The sequence below is a fragment of the Myxocyprinus asiaticus genome, chromosome 13 (assembly GCF_019703515.2).
Source record: "Myxocyprinus asiaticus isolate MX2 ecotype Aquarium Trade chromosome 13, UBuf_Myxa_2, whole genome shotgun sequence".
Lineage (NCBI taxonomy): Eukaryota > Metazoa > Chordata > Actinopteri > Cypriniformes > Catostomidae > Myxocyprinus > Myxocyprinus asiaticus.
Window position 1 is genome coordinate 1,640,907 of NC_059356.1, and position 20,951 is coordinate 1,661,857.

Genomic DNA, 20,951 nt, shown 5'->3' on the forward strand with positions numbered 1-20,951 from the left:
CAGTGAAAACGTGAAAATGTCCCTCAGGGACATTATATATAATGCTGAAATATAAACCAAAGCAAGATCATGCTTTATTAATGCCTACTTTCGCTATTTCATAGCTTTTAAAGTCCCGCGTGGATTCTTATTTCAGTGTAGTTACAGTTTTCAGTGTCGAAAGAATTTAGATCATTAGTTCTGTACAGCTATACTGCCGCTCCCTAAACGCAGAGTATGCAGCCTACAATGTACTCTAATTTCGAGTGTACATTTGATGTACACTCGACGATGGTTAATTGCCCATTATCCACCGCAGGGATGACGTACGAGCTGGGAGTTTACTGCTTCCTTCACTCCTGCAATGTTTTATTTCATGATGAATGTATTAAATTACTTTTTGACAAATCATTACTTGATTAACATAATAACAAATAGAGAGGCAAAATATACAGATACATTTTAAAATGTACTCTTTATTTATATTTATACAGAATTTTGCCATTAAGCTGAAGAATTCTTTATTTACTAAAAAATTCACTGATGTGGTATTATTTTAACTCAGGAGACTGCACACAGTGGAAATGTTAATTCTGTGGATGATTTAAATATTCGGTTATAACATGTACAGTAGGTTATGATAATTTGGTGAGATGAGGGCATGATGCGCCCAGAAATGCTACCCATCTTGTATTGGAGTTTAAAGATACTAAAATATAACAAATAAATACAATAATGTACATTTGATAAAATGTGTTTACTCTCTATATTAAGATATATATTAAAAATGACAAACAGAATGAAGATTTATTGTATTTATATATTATTTAATAAGAATAACAAGTAAGGCCCAAGTATTTTAAAAGTACATTGTGACATTGTTTCTGCGACAACCCTCGTATATGTCAGCATCTGAATTCACTCACTCATTTTGTTCACTCACTGCTGAGATATAGTGCACACACTGTCATTCACTATATAGGAAATAGTGAATGAGTGAACGAGTTCGGACACAGCCATATGATCACCTCGCACCCCTCGCTGTGCACGCGCAGAAATGCTGTCTGTTCACATTCCAGATGTCAATCATGCAAACGGCAGAGCAAAAGGCATTTACACTTAACTTGGATGTTTACATGGATTTATACAGTTAATCAGCCCGTAGCTGCCATAGTTTCCAGTACCCCCGTGAATAAATAATATATTAATTTGTTATTTATTTGTCCATTCCCTCTGATAAGATGTCCTGTATCCAGTGTACACCGGTGCCTCGAAGCACATTCATCTGCACGGAGGAGCAGAGCCGAAGCACAACTTACGTCATTACCAAAAAAATATTCTTCTGCAAGACACATGCAGTTTTATTTTTTAACCACTAGAGGGCCAAAAGTTACATAGGCTATATTCCACTTCACTTTTAACATCCACTGCTAACTCACCTAAGCACTTCCCCGCTGCCATTTTGGAAGTCTGTTCCACTTACTTCGGTGAGCGAGGGAAGTTTCTGTTGACAGACCCTCAACCCCTCGATTTTGACCGAGGGAGCGAGCCTGCTCTGATGTATGCTTCAGGCAGCTCCATATCCCACAATGCAACTTGATTGTGACGTGACAGCAGATTGCACATCATAAACCCCACCCCCACACAACTCTAATCATGAAAGTGAAGTTTAGAAAAGTTATATTGAGATTTAACAGCATAATACTTGTAGCTACCTTAAACTGTTTATCACACAGTTATAGCCCATGTGTTCATTGTTATGTTACCATTTTTGTTTTTGTAAAGCTTGATTAATCCTTTCTAACAATTAATTCTAATAAAAAAATTAAAAATAAATATATATATATATATATATATATATATATATATATATATATATATATATATATATATATATCACTAAATAATTCCACAAATTGACATCAGCCATCAGTGTGCTCCAAGTGATCAAGGGTTAAGGGTGTTCCAAAACCCATTGCACAGGATCCGCCAGTAGTGGACACTCACGCCACAAGCAATGACGTACATCCGAGTCCGTGAGATGGAGGGAAGTTAGCTAGGGAAGGGCATACAAATTTGAAGTTGAACGCAGCCATAGTGTAGCTTAAACATATACACAAAGTTCCCTTAGTAACGCAACTATGCCAGCAGGTGGCGGTATTTGTCAGGTCTAATTCAGGAGATCAAGGTGATAAACATGAAATGTAATGATTCAGAATCAGAATCAGCTTTATTGCCAAGTATGCATACGCATACAAGGAATTTGTCTTGGTGACAGTAGCTTCCAGTGTACAACAGTACAAAAACAATACAAAAACAATACAAAAACAGCAGCAAGACAGAGATAATAATAAAAAAAATTAAAAATAGTTATACACATACGTACATACACACACAGACATACACATACATACATACACATACATACATACATACACACATACACATACGTTGTGTACAAATCTGTTATCTGTTATGTACAGTGCAAATACAAATCTGTTATGCACAGTGCAAATGGCACAAGAACCAATAATCCTCTCAGCAGTCCAAACTGTCCTTTGTAGTCTTCTGATGTCTGATTTCGTAGCTGAACCAAACCAGACAGTTATTGAAGTGCAGAGGACAGACTCAGTGACTGCTGAGTAGAACTGTATCAGCAGTGCTTGTGGCAGGTTGAACTTCCTCAGCTGGCAAAGGAAGTACAACCTCTGCTAGGCCTTTTTCACAATGGAGTCAATGTGTGTCTCCCACTTCAGGTCCTGTGAGATGGTAGTGCCCAGGAACCTGAATGACTTCACTGCTGCCACAGTGCTGTTTAGAATGGTGAGGGGGGTCAGTGTTGGGGTGTTCCTCCTAAAGTCCACAATCATCTCCACCGTTTTGAGCGTGTTCAACTCAAGGTTGTTTTGACTGCACCAGACAGCCAGCTGTTCAACCTCCCTTCTGTATGCAGACTCATCGTCATCTCGGATGAGGCCGATGACAGTGGTATCGTCTGCAAACTTCAGGAGCTTGACAGAGGGGTCCTTGGCGATGCAGTCATTGGTGTAGAAGGAGAAGAGTAGTGGGGAGAGCACACATCCCTGGGCGGCACCAGTGCTGATTGTACAGGTGCTGGAAGTGAGTTTCCCCTTTCTCACAAGCTGCTGCCTGTCCGTCAGAAAGCTGGTAATCCACTGACAGATAGACGTAGGAACAGAGAGTTGGTGTAATTTATTCTGGAGTATAGCTGGGATGATGGTGTTGAAAGCCAAACTGAAGTCCACAAAAAGGATCCTTGCATATGTCCCTGGTCTGTCCACGTGTTGCAGGATATGATGCAATCCCATGTTGACTGCAGCATCCACAGACCTGTTTGCTCGATAAGCAAATCTAGAAATTTAGGGATCTAGAAAGGGTCCAGTGATGTTCTTCAGGTGGGCAAACACCAGTCTCTCAAATGATTTCATGACCACAGACGTCAGAGTGACAGGTCTGTAGTCATTAAGTCCTGTGATTTTTGGTTTCTTTGGGACAGGAATAATGATTGAGTGTTTGAAGCAGCATGGGACTTCGCACTGCTCCAATGATCTATTGAAGATCTGTGTGAAGATGGGGGCCAGCTGGTTAGCACAGGATCGAAGACACGTTGGTGAGATGCCACCTGGGCCTGAAGCTTTCCTCGTCTTTTGTTTCCGAAAGACGTGGCTCACATCATCTTCACAGATCTTAAGTGCAGTTTGAGTAGCAGGAGGGGAGAGGAGGGGGGTTGCAGGAGGTGTTGGTGTTTGTGTGAAGTGAAGGTCAGAGTGGGTGTGGGGTGTGAGATTGGGCCTTTCAAATCTGCAGTAGAACACATTCAGGTCATCAGCCAGTTGTTGGTCCACCACAGGGTTGGGGGTAGGAGTCCTGTAATTTGTGAGTTGTTTCATGCCACTCCACACTGATGACGGGTCGTTAGCTGAAAACTTGTTTTATAATATGTATATGTATTATGTATAATAATGATTGTTTTTTTTAAACAGAACGTAAATGCAAAATGGCAACCGTATATTTTATCTCCAAGTAACATTTACATACAGTACATCTAGTCTTTCATGGTATGATCAAGCAGTGTTGGAGTAACAGCTTGGAATAGATAATTACTAGACCAAATACAGTAACACTTTTGCTTTTTGCAATACAGCACAAACACTGACCAGAATAAACATGCCATTTTTCACATGAGATGCCTTTACCTGTCTAAAGACAAAACGCATGTCAAAAACCTGCAGACATTGTTTATATTTTCCACAATTACTATGTGCCCAGATAGCACACGTACATCTCCAAGATGTCTGTTTTAGATCTTTTCATCTGGAAAACATAACATTTTAATTAACATCTGTTTAACATCTTAAAAAGATCAGATTTACAAACATTCTAAAACATAAATGTCTCAAACTCATGCGCTGAATGTCTTATTGACATCCGAGAGGAAATGTCTTATAGACCTATTGCAGTTGAGCAAAAAAAAAAAAAATACAAATAAATAAATAAATCTTCCAGATGTAAACACACTCTTTAAATAGACGTCTGTATGATGTATGTGTGCTATCAGGGTGAAGACAAGGATATATATATCTTTCTGTCTGTCTATCTGGCTTTCTACCAATTCATTCATTCATGTATTGTCTTGCTTATCTAAGCTTTCTGACTGAATAAAAGCTAACAAATCTCTGGAAGGAGCGTTTTCTACAGTGTTACATCTGTCCTGTCCCCCGCTGATCACATGCGTGCTTGATTTTCTCAGTGACCTACCTTACATCCTAGCATTTCCCATATCATGTTCATTTTAAAGAAGCTCCTCAATAAAAAAAAAAAAAAAATCCTTTCGTGGTTTGTCAGGAATACTAATTTATTACAATGAAAATGGCGTAAGAAAATGAAAACTTTCCTAATATTTTTTTAGAAACGTTTACTAACTTTCCTCATGTGAATGTGCACACAATGACAGAACTTGTACTAGAAGGGAAATATTCACAGTGTTACAGCTCGCTCTACCCTACTGTACCTATAAGGCAAGCATTAATACAATTAATTTTTTTTAAAGCTAAAAACAAAGCAATAACTAAGGTAAAGCTCTGCTTGCGTTTCAGTTGGAGAAATCCTCAAACAGAGCCAATATCAAATCACTGATGCTGATGATCATACAGGTGAGCGTGACCACAGGATCTCCATATATAAGCGTCCACAGACAGCTGAACACAACAGAGGAAGATCTTCAGCGAACACTGACAGAATAAACCCGTCATCATCACCAGTTATGGAGAGATCTGACAGACTCACACTCATACTTCTGCTCGTTTCTGCACTTGTCGCTTGTAATCCAGTGGACGCGTGGTACAAGCAAGCGGCGGGACCGAGTTATTACTCCGTGGGCAGAGCGTCAGGACTGCTGTCCGGGATCAGAAGATCTTCCTTCAAGAGATCAGAAGATGCAGAACCCGCTGACCCTCTGACAAACATCAATGTGCTCTCACAGACACACATACCTCGAAACTTCCTCAAAAACATGGTGAGAGTTTCATGTTCTTCTTTACAGAAGGCTACTAGTTGCCGTAGCTAATTTTTTTTCTATCTATCTATCGTACAGTAATGGGAATGTAGAGTCATTAAGAATAATGGATATTACAATGCTTAGTTGTCATGAAAATGATCACAATGAAAAAAAGAAAACCTTAATGGTCTCAAAAAGGCTTTATTTTAAACAAGCAAAATTATAATAACTGTAATAATTATAATTATATATATATATATATATATATATATATATATATATATATATATATATATATATATCCTCATTAACTGTGATATTGTTTTCTCTGTTCAGCCTATTTGTGTGAAGGACATTTCTCCAAATCTTCAGAGCTGTGAGTTTGTGCAGGACAGCAGCTCATTTCAGTGTGAAGCTCGTGTGATCTTCAGCGTGGACTCCAGAGACTGTCTCAATGCCTGAACATGGACACATTTATACTGCACATGGACATGATTTACTTTACATCTCCGTTCAGTTGTTTAATACACATTTGTGAGCAAGGCGAGAACAACAACTGTGATCCTAATTCCTTAGTTTTGGAATAACATGGACAAATAGTGTCCCCAAAAGTATTTGGACAATTAAGTCACTTATAATGGCATTACAGTAGATAACACAATATTAAATTGTGTCTTTTCTCAGAACTGACTTCACTCTTATTTAAAAGGATAGTTCACCCAAAAATCTAAATTCACTCATCTCATCCCAGATGTGACTTTCTTTCTTCTGCTGAACACAAAGATTTTTAGAAGAATATCTCAGCTCTGTTGGTCCATTCAATGCAAGTAAATGGTGACCAAAACTCAGACGGTCCAAAAAGCACATAAAGTGGTTAACTCCAGTGGTTAAATCCATATATTCAGAATATAATAGGAGTGGATGAGAAACAGATCAATATTTAAGAACTTTTTTCTTACAATCAATCTCCACTTTCACATTCTTCATGCATATTGCCCCCTACTGGGCAGGAAGGAGAATTTATAGTAAAAAAGGACCTATTGATCCGTTTCTCACCCATATCACTTCTGAAGGTATGGATTTAACCACTAGAGTTTTATGGATTACCTTTATGCTGACTTTGTTCTTTTTGGAGCTTCAAATTTCTGGTCACCATTCACTTGCATGGTGAGGACCAACTGAGCAGAGATATTCTTCCAAAAATCTTAATTTGTCTTCAGCAGAATAAAAAAGGTCATACACATCTGGGATGGCATGAGTAAATGAGAATTTTCATTTTTGGGTTAACTATGCCTTTAAGCACCTTGTCAAAGTGATTTTTAATGGATGAAGTCATTTTCCCTTTAAATAGGGAATTAACTTTTTTGTTGTCATTCTGAACAGTATATCTATGGCCTTATTTCAAACCTAACGAACTTCTTTGTGTAGAGTGCGCTTGTGCCAACGTCTAAATAAATGTATATTTTATCTAACTAACATTCAGACATCTTTTAAGTGGGACTTAATTTGTGTGACATGTCAGCAGTAAGCAATCTGACCAGGTTCTGCCACGTTTCCACCAGTAGTTTATTGCTTAACAATAAAAGCATGTGAAAAACAAAAGTATTGTACATGCATGAATTTAACCTGCACCTCAGCACATTTTTACTGTGCTGTAGTTACAATGTTGCATTTGAAAGTATTAAAAAAAAAAAAAAAAAAAAAGTATAAAAATATATTTAAAGTTTAAAAATATTTATTGTATAAAAATATTAATGACTAACAATCCACCAAAACATTTGTCAGTCATGTACACAGAAAAAGCAGATACATAAAGTTATAAAAGTGAGACAGTTTGAAGGTTGTGTTTAGTAATTATGCTTGCGGCGAGTTGAAAAGCATCGTGCACGCTGTCTGTGTCTGTGGCGTTGGTGAAGTGAGGGTACACCATCTTGCCTGAGGTGGCGGCACACGACACAAACTGATCAGTCACATATCGCGCAGCAGAGTTCACATCACGGTCAGGACCTGCAGCCCGCAGAGAAACACAAACATATCAATCACTTATAAACTGTGTCTGGCCCATTATGTTATTTTTCAAAACTCTTGAATGTCATTTCATTAAAAAAAAAAAAAAAAAAATCTGCATTATAGACACATGGCATTTAATAGTGGGGTGTTTTGTGTAGAATTCTGAGTGGCAAGCATACTGTATACATGGACATGTTAAGTCACTTTACATGACCTCAACAGCTGCTTGGCTGCAAGATGTTTTGGTTGTGAAATTTCTATGGAGATTCACAGTTCTTTTTATAAATCTTGTTTAAAACAGAGTAATGTTTTGGTAGAGAAAAGACTGAAAGTATAAAAAACAATGCAGACATTTTCACAAACTGCTAATGATCGAAGACAATGCTAAACTAGTACAAAATAATGAACAAATTAGACAAGGGAAATAACTGGTGAAAGCCATTACAAATCAGTAAAATCTTAATCTCATGTCACACACACACACACACACACACACACACACACACACACACACACACACACACACACACACACAGATATTTAAATACTTGACAACTTAAATACCTATTTATTTTGTACAAAGACAATGATATATAAACACTGGACAACTTGCTTTACAATAATAAGAATGAGATCTTTTCAGTACAAAAATTTGAATTTGGGGGTTGAAAATGTGCTTAATTGCCATGAAAATGTCACAATGCCAAATAGAGCGGCAAGTAGTAGTTTGCACTCTTTGGAATTTCCTGCATATAAACTCAGCAAAAAAAGAAACGTCCCTTTTTCAGGACACTGTATTTTAAAAAGATAATTTACAGATCTTTATTGTAAAGGGTTTAAACGATGTTTACCATGCTTGTTCAATGAACCATAAACAATTAATGAACATGCACCTGTGGAACGGTCGTTAAGACACTAACAGCTTACAGACGGTAGGCAATTAAGGTCACAGTTATAAAAATTAGGACACTAAAGAGACCTTTCTCTGAAAAACACCAAAAGAAAGATGCCCAGGGTCCCTGCTCATCTGCGTGAACATGCCTTAGGCATGCTGCATGGAGGCATGAGGACTGCAGATGTGGCCAGGGCAATAAATTGCAATGTCCATAGTGTGAGACACCTCAGACAGCGCTACAGGGAGACAGGAAGGACAGCTGATCGTCCTCGCAGTGGCAGACCACGTGTAACAACACCTGCACAAGATCAGTACATCCGAATATCACACCTGCGGGACAAGCACAGGATGATGTCAACAACAACTGTCCGAGTTACACCAGGAACGCACAATCCCTCCATCAGTGCTCAGACTGTCCGCAATAGGCTGAGAGAGGCTGGACTGAGGGCTTGTAGGCCTGTTGTAAGGCAGGTCCTTACCAGACATCATGGGCACAAACCCACCTTCGCTGGACCAGACAGGACTGACAAAATGTGCTCTTCAATGACCAGGGGTGATGGTCGGACTCGCGTTTATCGACGAAGGAATGAGCGTTACACCGAGGCCTGTACTCGAGCCATTGAGCACGTCTGGGGAAATGTCCAGAAATGTCCGGGAAATTGCAAGTGCCTTGGTGGAAGTGCCTCCATCTCATGAGGAGGAGATGCACTGCAGTACTTAATGCAGATACTGACTGTTACTTTTGATTTTGACCCCCCCCTTTGTTCAGGGACACATTATTCCATTTCTGTTAGTCACATGTCTGTGAAACTTGTTCAGTTCATGTCTTAGTTGTTGAATCTTTTTTATGTTCATACAAATATTTACACATGTTAAGTTTGCTGAAAATAAAAGCAGTTGAAAGTGAGGACGTCTTTTTTTTGCTTCATGTATAAATTTGTCTTAAAATCTGGTTTGATCCAAGTTACAATAATGAACAAACAATCTGTTAATTAATAACACGCAAATTATTGTATTGTTCTTGTACATATTGAAAACATCAATAAAACATTGACAGTGTAGGTTTTAATGACATCAACAAAAGCTAATTAGAGTCAGGAGTTGGCAAACCTAGCATACAATTAAGTTGGAGGTGTGGGTTAGAGCTACTTATAAAAAAAAGCACTCAAACATTGAGTTTACCATTCACAAGAAGCATCTGTGCCTCTTTCAAAAAAAAAAAAAAAGATATCAGAAGACCTACAATCAAGAATTGTTGCTTTGCATAAATTTGCAAACCTTTATCATGAACTTAGTTTACCTAACTGTGAACAGATGAATATCGATCTATAAAATGGAGACGATGTAGTACTGTGACTATTCTCCCTAGAAGTGGCCGTCCAGTTGAGATGACTCAAAAAGGGCACACCACAGAATGCTAAGAGGTAAAAAAAAAAAAAAAAACAGAACCCTAGAGTGATAGCTAAAGACTTTAAGGAATCATTGGAACCGGTTAACATCTCTGTTCATGAGTCTACTATATGGAAAACATTAAACAGGCATGGTGTCCATGGCAGGACACCACGAAGGAAGGTTGCTGCTTTCCAACTAAAACATTGCTACGTGCCTTAAGTTTGCCAAACGCCACCTTGACACTCCACAATGCTACTGGTAAAATGTTTTGTGGACTGATGAAACCAAGGTTGAATAGTTTAAGAACATGTAGCACTACGTATGGCATAAAAAGGGCACTGCATGCCAAGATGAAAACATCATCCCAACGGTGAAGTACGGTGGAGGGAGCATCATGATTTGGGGCTGTTTGCTGCTTCGCGGTTTATCAAGATATCCTACAAGATAATGTCAGGGTGGCTGTGTGCCAGCTGAAGCTCAGAAGTTGGTGATGCAACAAGACAATGACCCTAAACATTGAAGTAAATCCACAACAGAATGGCTTCAAAAAAGAAAATCCAACTTTTGGAGTGTCCCAGTCAGAGCCCTAAACTTTACCCAATAGAGATGCTTTGGAATGACCTCAAGAGAGCAGTTCACACAAGATATCCCAGAAACATGGCTGAGCTGAGGCAGTTCTTTCTTTTTCCACAGCACTGTGAATGTTTAATGGGACATGCTCAATAAAAACATGAAAGATTATAATTGTTTATGTTGTTAGCTTAAGCAACATCGTGTTTGTCTTGTGACTTTGATGACGATTAGATCACATTTTCTGACCAATTAATGCAGAAAAACATTTAATTTCATAGGTTTCACACACTTTATTGCTGCTGTATCTTAATGGTTCTAAAAATATGCTTAATTTTATTACATAAAATATAATTTATTTTTAGTTTTGGATTTTGTGGTATATTATGACCCAGACAAGTTCTTATCAGGTTTCACATTTTCTTTAAGTGTGAAATAAATGTGGGATAAATACAAGTGTTTACCTTTGAAGTCTTGCAAATAAAGTCGCAGGTGTCTCCCAGAATACAATATTTTCTCACCAAACAGATCAATTTTGTTCATAAATAAAACCTGAGAATACAATTAAAAAGTTAATTTTAAAAACTGATAACATCTGACACCATCCAATTCCTCATCACTTAATGCAGGACAAACATGTTCATTATTTTGTAATATATTCAGACAAATACTTAATGATTAGCATAGACTAAATGTATTTCTCTTGAAATCCTACACCTGATTTCTAATAAGTACATGAACGAAATGTATAAATTGTATCACGAAAATGACAAGCACAGCTATAAAAATGATTGTATAGACAGGTTAACCCTGTTCTACTGACGCACTGCGTGTATCAAATGATGGCACTGACGCATACACCACACTTAATCTCAACGAGTCCAATTAAACAGGTTTGCTTCAAGAGCTCTTTGAAATGACTCTCCCCAGTGCATCACACTTAATATAGATATCACAGGCAATTATGTGATGTTCTGCTGAGGGCAAAAGGAGGGGTTTATGGATCCAGATTCTGTTAATGGATTAACAGAACAGAGGATTCAAACTATATATTAAACACAAATACATTCAAGCTTAAATACAAGAAAGTATTCAGACCCCTTCATTTTTTCACATTTTGTTATGTTGCAGCCTTATGCTAAAATGCTTTAAATTAGTTTCACATCAACCTACACTCCATAACCCATACCCCAAAAAAACAGATTTTTGATAACTTTGCAAATGTATTAAAAAGAAAAACCTGAAATATCACATTAACATAAGTATTCAGACCTTTTCTATGGCACTTGAAATTTACCTCAGGTGCATCCCATTTCTCTGGCTCATCTTTGAGATGTTTCTACACTTTGATTGGAGTCCACCTGTGGTAAATTCCATTGATTGAACATGATTTGGAAAGGCACACACCTGTCTATATAAGGTCCCACAGCTGAAAATGCATATCAGAGCAAAAACCAAGCCATGAGTTCAAAGGAACTGCCTGCAGAGCTCAGAGACAGAATTTTGTCGAGGCACAGATCTGGAGAAGACTACAACATTTTTCGGCTGAATTGAAGGTTCCCAAGAGCACAATGGCCTCCATAATTCTTAAAATGGAAGAAGTTTGGAACAACCAGGACTCTTCCTAGAGCTGGCCGCCCAGCCAAACTGAGCAATCAGGGTAGAAGGGCCTTGCTAAGAGAAATGACCAAGATTCAGAGATCATGTGTGGAGATAGGGGAAACTTGCAGAAGGACAACCATCACTGCAACACTTCACCGATCTGGGCTTTATGGCAGAGTGGCCAGATGGAAGCCTCTCCTCTGTGCAAGACACAAAAAAGCACCTAAAGGACCCTCAGACTGTGAGAAACAAGATTATCCTTTCTGATGAAATGAAGATTGAACTGTCTGGCCTCAATTCCAAGCGTCATGTCTGGAGGAAACCAGGCACTGCTCATCACCTGCACAATACCATCCCAGCAGTGAAGCATGGCGGTGGTAGAATCATGCTGTGGGGGTGTTTTTCAGCAGCAGGGACTGGGGAACTGGTCAGGGTTGAAGTAAAGCTGAACACAGCAAAATACAGAAATGTCCTTAATGAAAACTTGGTCCAGAGCGCTCAGGACCTCAGACTAGGCTGAAGGTTCACCTTCCAACAGGACAATGATGCTAAGCACACAGCCAAGACAACACAAGAGTGGCTTAGGGACAACTCTGTGAATGTCCTTTAAGTGGCCCAGCCAGAGCCCAGACTTGAATCAATCGAACATCTCTAGAGACCCCTGAAAATGGCTGTCCACCGACGGTCCCCATCCAACCTGACAGAGCTCAAGAGGATCTGCAGAGAAGAATGGCAGAAAATCCAAAGTGTGCAAAGCTTGTCGCATCATACCCAAAAAGACTTGAGGCTGTAATCGCTGCCAAAGGTACTTCAAATAAGTACTGAGTTAAGGGTCTGAATACTTTTGTCAATGTGATTTCATTTTTTTATTTTTTTTTTTATTTATTTATTTTTTTATAAATTTGCAGTTATCAAAAATCTTGTTTTTGCTTTGTCATTATGGGGTATGGAGTGTAGACTGAAGTGAAAAAAAAAAAAAAAAGAATTTAAAGCATTTTAGCATAAGGCTGCAACATAATGTGAAGAAAATGAAGGGGTCTGAATACTTAATGAATGCACCGTATCAATATGGCTGTATTCACTTTACAGGGTTTAAAAAAAACAAAAAAAAAACAACATTAACCAGGGTTAAGCATAGTGTGAAAAGCCTTCATGTTACATTTCGTAGGTTTTACAGGCCTGAGAATAAAAATAATTCAGCTCACCAGTGAAGCTCTTTTGAAGAAAGTACTGTTACATATAGAGCTGAAGAACTCCATGCTTTCATGCAGACTGGTCTGTTGGAGGAGAGATAACGGACAACAGAAGTGTAAAATCCCTCAAGCACAAAAAAACAAAAAAACAACAACACTTTAGCAAATATGGAATAACTGACTGTAAATGCCTGAGCCACAATCAAACTGCATAGAAACTAGTGTCAAATACTATATAGCTGCAAAAGAAATCAGGGTCCAAGCACATGTGAATAGATGATCGAAATGGCCAAATTTGCCAATAGATCTTGCGAATGTTTTTCCGTGTAAAAGTTCAACTGCTTTGATCACATTTATACAGTTTTAGTGGCCCCTATAGCATCAGAAAAATAATTTGGCACATTAGCAGAATGTTTTGTTGTCTGTATGTACCAATTTTAAGTTTGCTTATTATAGTGCCACCTTGTGTTCAATACTCACAAAAATTGGTATATAGCTTCTTGTAAACTCTGAGTTTACAAGAAGCTGTATACCAAATTTTGTATCAACCACAAGGTGGCACTATAATAAGACAAATTCCTTGTAAGTGTACATTACTTGGCTAATAAATTGATACTCATGGAATCATAGTCCCTGCTAATTTGGTCGTTGGAATCTACCAGAAATCTTTCCAATCCTCATTTTTTATATTGACGTTTCATAGGTGGTTTTAAATAGTTTTTCTACACAACATAAGTTAAATTGTGATTGAAATTGGATGGAGACAGACTTTTGATTCCCTTGGTGAAGTTGTGGCCTACAACAAAGGCTCTCCAAATCACACAAGATGGCCGGTCGTAAGGAGAAAGAAAAGAACAATGGACAATATATCTCACATGAGCAGGTGCGTGAATTGATGGCGCAACAAAGCTTTCTATAAAGAACTGTTACAACAACAAGAAAGCAATTTTAAAGTCGTTATGCACACCTTCATGGAAACAACAAACACTAGAATGCATGCCATTTTGAAAGAACTGCAGGAACTAAAAGTTAGCCTCCAATTTACACAAAAGGAGGTGGATGACCTAAAAGCATCAAGTATCAGTGTGTCATCAAACTGTAAATCAAATGAAGATGACATCCACAAATTGGCAGAATCAATGATAGTAATAGATGCCAAAGCAGACTTACTTGATGCCCAGACCAGGTGTCAAAATGTGATTATTTATGGTATTCCTGAGACTGAAAGGTGGTCAGAATCAGAAGAGAAGGTGCTGACTTTAAGGATAAATTGGACCTGGATCCCCACACAATTGGGATAGAGAGAGTTCAACGAGTTGGAAAAGTTTCTAAAGCAGCAGATGAAACCTCGAGTAGACCTCGACCAATAATGGTGACGTTTTCAAGGCTCAAGGATAGAGACAGAGTTTTGGCTAATGTGAAAAAGTTGAAAGGTTTTGATTAGTATTAAGTACTAATAATAAGGGTAAGACAACATTTTGTATAGATCATATTTATTTGAGTGATGATGATTTTTATACTAAAGCTGTATCAGCCCAAATAGGTTGTAGTGATCACAATATAGTAGTGATTGCAAGGAAAAATAAAATACCCAAAGCCAAGCAAAGAATGGTGTATAAAAGGTCATATAGGAGGTTTTCCCAGGATGCTTTTCTGAGGGATGTGGGTAATATAGGGTGGTCAGATATGATTATGATGAAGAACCAGATCGTGTACAAAATTCCAACCAGTAATTGATAATCATGCACCCATTAAGAAATTGTTGACGAGGGATTGTAGAGCATCCTGGATTGATAATGAATTAAAAGATTATATGACTCAGAGAAATGACGCTAAGAGAACAGCACAAAAAACTGGTAGTATAACTGATAGACAGAAATATTGTAAACTGAGGAATCTTGTTACAAAACTTAAGAAACAACAATATTATGCACCACAGTTAAATAGAAAGATGAATGATGGGAAAAAGCTTTGGTGCACATTAAATAGTATAATGGGAAGACATACTTCTCCACAGCCTACTTCGATGGAGTGTGAAGGTATTTATTACAAAACCCAAAGAAATTGCTAATTATTTGAATAATTATTTTAGCAGCAAGGTATATCATTTGAAGAAAGAATTATCATATGGGACAGACAATATCTTGACCATTTCAAACAAAAATTATATGAGGGGTAAACATTGTCATTTTGAGTTTAGTGAATTAGAAGTAGAAACTGTTAAAGTTAATAAAGTCTATATGTAAGGATAAACAACCAGGCATAAATAATATAGATGATAAATTGATTCAAATTGCCATAGATTGTGTTGACCACAATCTGACATATTAAATACAAGCCTTAAACGATTAACATTTCCACAGGCTTGGAAAGAGGCAAAAATTATTCCATTGCCCAAAGATAGGAAAAAACCATTTAGTGGCCCTAATAGTCGTCCAGTAAGTTTGTTACCAGCATTAAGTATGATCCTTGAGAAGGCAGTATTTGATCAAATACAAGATTACTTCTCAGAAAACAATCTGATAACAAATCTTCAGCATGCTTACAGAAAGGGACACTCTACATGCACAGCTCTAGTACAAATGACAGATGACTGGTATAGGGATTTGGATAATAAAATGATATGTGGAGCGGTCTTATTAGATTTTACGGCAGCATTTGATCTTTTTGATCACAAGCTTCTACTGGAAAAGTTGGAATGTTATGGATTGAGACCTTCAGCAGTTGCTTGGATGGAAAGTTATTTAGTAAACAGATCGCAGAGAGTATTTTTTAATGGAAGCTATTCAGATAGAACGTCAGTGGAATGTGGAGTTCCTCAAGGGAGCTGTCTAGGACCACTCATGTATTCCATTTTTACAAACGATTTACCTCTCGTTCTAAAAAGTGCTAAATTAACAATGTATGCAGACGATATTACAGTATATGCGTCTGCACCAACATCTGCTGAACTGACTACCATTTTGAAAGAGGAGTTTGATATTATAGGAAACTGGATTTTAGAAAACAAACCGATACTTAATACATCTAAAACTAAGAGTATAGTATTTGGTTCAAATCATTCTTTAAGGTCTGAACCAGAGCTTACACTATACATAAATAAAACACTTATTCAGCAAGTAAAAGAAACCAAGTTATTGGGTATCTCTCTTGATAATAAATTGTCTTGGTCAAAACACATTGACAATATGGTTAATAAAATGGGTGAGGTGTTAGCTGTAGTAAGGCGATGCAGAAAATATTTTACATCTGATATAATGAAAACAGTATTAGGTACTATTTTCTTCTCACAGCTAGACTATTGCCAGATAATTTGGGCTAATGCCACCAAAAAAGATTAAAGTAAACTCCAGCTAGTACATAGCAAGGTGGCACAACTTGCTCTCCAGTGTCCGTATCGCACAAATATTAACAGCATGCATCTTTATCTTAATTGGTTGAGAGTGGAAGACTGGATGACTGAGGCAATTTTATTAGTAACATGGAAGGTTTCACAGTTTAAAATTCCATTGGATCAGTACAATCAATTAAGAGTCATATACATATGCCACAGGCAACAGAAGGCAGATTTTCACTCCCTAAAGCAAAAACTAATTTCCTTAAACATACAGTAGTATATAGGGCAATGAAAACATGGAATACTTTACCATTGTCATTAAAATAACACAGAAATTAAATTTTAAAAAGGCAGGTAAAAGGCACACCTTGGATTATCATATTTATAGGAGGTTATGCATAGAAGTTAGTTGGATGCATTGTAAGTGTTAGACATTGTTTTGTTTTTTTTACAAAATCACAGATGGTTGTAATGTTGAATATATGTTAAGTGTGTATGTTAAAACTTGAAACAGAAGATGCATGCCAAGTTCCAACTTCCTTGATTAAATGGTTGTGGAGTTGTGACCTTTTTTTAGTTATAGCTCCTCCTATAGGCAGAATTGGATGAAATTTGGTATGCATTTTCAAAATATCTACATGTCAAAGTTTCGTTATGTTTGATCTTTGCGTTGAGAAGATATTGGTCGATAAGTGAATATGGGTCACGCTTGAATATCAAAGTTCTTTTAATAACTTTTGGGAAGGTCTGTAGGCGTTGTACACTAAATTTCATGACAATCAGACAAACGAGTTCGAAAAAGTAGTTTTTTCTGAAAATTCTAAAATGGACGAAAAATTTTACAGACAAATTAAATCTATGAAATGAAATATACATTTTGTTCCGAGTCGGATGTGTATATGCCTGAGTAGCAGTTGGGATTTGGTACCGTCCTGCCAAGTGTGGGGTCTGACTTACAGTCTCTGATGCCCAAACACTTTTAGGGCTTAAAGAGAATAATAAAATCAGTACAAACACAATAGTATTAGTGGAAGAATACACAAGACTGTCAATGAGATTCAACATCATGAAGTATGCTACTCACCGTGGAGTGGTTTTCAGCAATGATTTGATCATATCCACTAAGAGCCACCATAAACAGCACTGCCTGGATGTTGTCGAAATGACTGAACCACTTCTTTCTTTCAGAGTGCTGAGCACCCACGTCATATAGTCTATAAACAAAGGATTATTCATATAGACATTATTCATATAAAAGGCCACTTTACCCTAATAACATAACACTAAATCAGTCTTTGCTTTAGTCTTATGTTGGTTAATTTTTCTACATTAACCAACATCTTATGGAGTTTTGTGTTCCTTGCCACAGTCGCCTTCAGCTTGCTCACTGTGATTATAAATACAATTATTTAATTACTTATTTTTAAACACAATTCACAATCATATTTTATCAAACTACATAATGATGACTCCAAGACATTATAGATATTACAGTTTTATCTTCTGTTAATGCCTGATCTTCTGTAAAGCTGCTTTGAAACGATGTGTGTTGTGAAAGGTGCTATATAAATAAAAATGACTTGACTAGAGGCATCATGGTAATCAAATGTAAAATGATTGGGCTTGCTTTTAAAAGGAGAGTACATGTTTCTGTAAGAATTGGTACGGCATGAACTGATGCCACCAATGCACAATAAACCCCTTTTGACAAAGACTTTTGTGTCATTCCATGAAAGAAAGAAGATCATATATTTAGAACAACATAAAGGTAAGCAAATGACAGAATTTTATTTTTTGGATGAACTAACCTTGTTTGTTGAAAACTGTGGTCATTTGGAAGAATCTTAAAACAGGTCTATATTCATTTTGACAGCACATCCAAAACAACTGTGCAATGACAACATCAACACTCTCCTTAGAGATAATGATTACGAAGCCAGCTTGAGGCCAATCAAGATCCCACTAAAAGAGGCCCGATTCAATAAGAGCAGAGATTTCAAATGCAACTCAGGGGACTTTTTAATTTTGCATAAGTATTGTTAATGATGCTCCCAACTGTGTGGCAGTGCCAGGGCAGCACTGGCAGTGAACGCAAAAGGTCAGTACAGTTGTGCTCAAAAGTTTGCATACCCTTGGAGAATTGGTAATATATGTACCATTTTTAAAGAAAACATGAGTGAGCAGGCAAAACACATTTTTTTTATTTCTTATGGGATTCATATTCAACTGTAGGTTATAACAGAATGGCACAATCATAAAACAAAACATGGCAACAAAAAAAATAAAATGACCCCTGTTCAAAAGTCTGCATACCCTTAGTTCTTAATACTGTGTATTGCCCCCTTTAGCATCAATGACAGTGTGCAGTCTTTTGTGATAGTTGTCTACGAGGCTCCAAATTCTTGCAGGTGGTATAGCTGCCCATTCATCTTAGCAAAATGCCTCCAGGTCACGCAAAGTCTTTGGTCGTCTTGCATGAACCGCACGTTTGAGATCTCCCCAGAGTGGCTTGATGATATTAAGGTCAGGAGACTGTGATGGCCACTCCAGAACCTTCACCTTTTTCTGCTGTAACCACTGGAGGGTCAACTTGACCTTGTGCTTAGGGTCATTGTCGTGCTGGAAAGTCCAAGAGCGTCCCATGTGCAGCTTTCGTGCAGAAGAATGCAAATTGTCTGCCAGTATTTTCTGATAACATGCTGCATTCATCTTGCCATCAATTTCCACAAGATTCCCCGTGCCTTTAGAGCTCACACCCCCCCAAAACATCTGTGAGCCACCACCATGCTTCACAGTGGGGATGGTATTCTTTTCCCTATAGGCCTTATTGACCCCTCTCCAAACATAGTGCTTATGGTTGTGACCATAAAGCTCCATTTTGGTCTCGTCACTCCAAATTACAGTGTGCCAGAAGCTGTGAGGCATGTCAAGGTATTGTTGGGCATATTGTAACCGGGCTTTTTAAGTGGCATTGGCACAGTAAAGGCTTCTTTCTGGCAACTCAACCATGCAGCTCATTTTTGTTCAAGTATCGTCGTATTGTGCTCCTTGAAACAACCACACTGTCTTTTTCCAGAGCAGCCTGTATTTCTCCTGAGGTTACCTGTGGGTTTTTCTTTGTATCCCGAACAATTCTTCTGGCAGTTTTGGCAGAAATCTTTCTTGGTCTACCTGACCTTGGCTTGGTATCAAGAGATCCCTGAATTTTCCACTTCTTAATAAGTGATTGAACAGTACTGACTGGCATTTTCAAGGCTTTGGATATCTTTTTATATCCTTTTCCATCTTTATAAAGTTCCATTACCATGTTACGCAGGTCTTTAGACAATTCTTTTCTGCTCCCCATGGCTCAGTATCTAGCCTGCTCAGTGCATCCATGTGAGAGCTAACAAACTCATTGACTATTTATACACAGAAACTAATTACAATTTAAAAAGCCACAGGTATAGGAAATTAACCTTTAATTGCCATTTAAACCCGTGTGTCACCTTGTGTGTCCATAACAAGGCCAAACATTCAAGGGTATGTAAACTTTTGATCAGGGCCATTTGGGTGATTTCTGTTATCATTATGATTTAAAAAGGAGCCAAACAACTATGTGATGATAAATGGCTTCATGAGCTCACTATCCTTAAAAGACAGTTTTTTTTTTTTTGCATGATCAGTCATATTTTCAAAATCAATCCCAAAATTTCACAATTTCTGCCAGGGTATGCAAACTTTTGAGCACAACTGTATGTTGGTGCTCTGAACAACTGAATCCTGCAAAGGCAGAGACAATGATGGATGAAGATCTTCATTTGTCAACCTCTTCTTTTGCAAGAGAACGAAAGAGGAAATGCGAGCTATCAATATTTAATAACTTCAGCCATGATTCATATTCCCCCTCTCCAGCTGGGTGGAGACATCACGACTGCCCCCCGTAGTGGCGGTCCAGTCTCACATGGTGCCCTGGATGAGAGCAGACATTTAAATAGATGCATGAAGCATATACGATATTTATTATTATATAAAAGTAATTTATCAACACGAGTCAGATTTTATTGGGTGATTTGACTTACCTGGCCTGTACTGGCTTTTAGCAGACCTAAAGACTACATTGAAGCCATTAAAGAATGTTTGTAATACTAGAACTACATTTAATTCTACTATTAATCTAAATTCGACACAATTTACCTGGCGCAAAGACAGTATCTCAATTAGGGAGACATTAAATTGAACAAATATATTAAGAGGCTTTTAAATAAAAACACACTAACTTGAACATAATTTACAATAAATACAAGTTATAAAACACTAGTTTATATTGCAGGGTCGAAAACGGATATTAACAGCGAGTGCCAAAATATTTAGCTTAAAAAAATAAATAAAAAAAAGACAGCACAGTGACTTCTATGCAGAGGCTGATGCGAATCAGTGAAACGTTTATTTTAAATGGTTCATAACAGTCCGAAC

At 37.6% G+C, this 20,951-nt stretch overlaps 2 protein-coding genes across 3 annotated transcripts in view; one reads left to right on the top strand and one right to left on the bottom strand.

The window, feature by feature from the left end:
* Window positions 1–5,172: 5,172 nt before the first annotated feature.
* Window positions 5,173–5,959, top strand: LOC127450425 (neuropeptide B-like). Its single transcript, XM_051714539.1, has 2 exons — window positions 5,173–5,515; window positions 5,834–5,959. Exons 1-2 carry the CDS (start codon window positions 5,264–5,266, stop codon window positions 5,957–5,959), a joined length of 378 nt encoding a protein of 125 aa, XP_051570499.1. The 5' UTR covers window positions 5,173–5,263.
* Window positions 5,960–6,115: 156 nt separating this feature from the next.
* Window positions 6,116–20,951, bottom strand: part of LOC127450397 (guanine nucleotide-binding protein G(o) subunit alpha-like) — a 31,185-nt gene continuing 16,349 nt past the window's right edge. For both annotated transcript variants that reach the window (XM_051714484.1, XM_051714483.1), the window contains 4 exons: window positions 17,581–17,710; window positions 13,172–13,243; window positions 10,829–10,916; window positions 6,116–7,504 (listed from right to left, as the gene is read on the bottom strand). In XM_051714484.1, coding sequence (XP_051570444.1) covers window positions 7,314–7,504; window positions 10,829–10,916; window positions 13,172–13,243; window positions 17,581–17,710 — 481 coding nt within the window. In that variant the 3' untranslated portion in view covers window positions 6,116–7,313. The remainder of the gene's footprint in view (window positions 7,505–10,828; window positions 10,917–13,171; window positions 13,244–17,580; window positions 17,711–20,951) is intronic.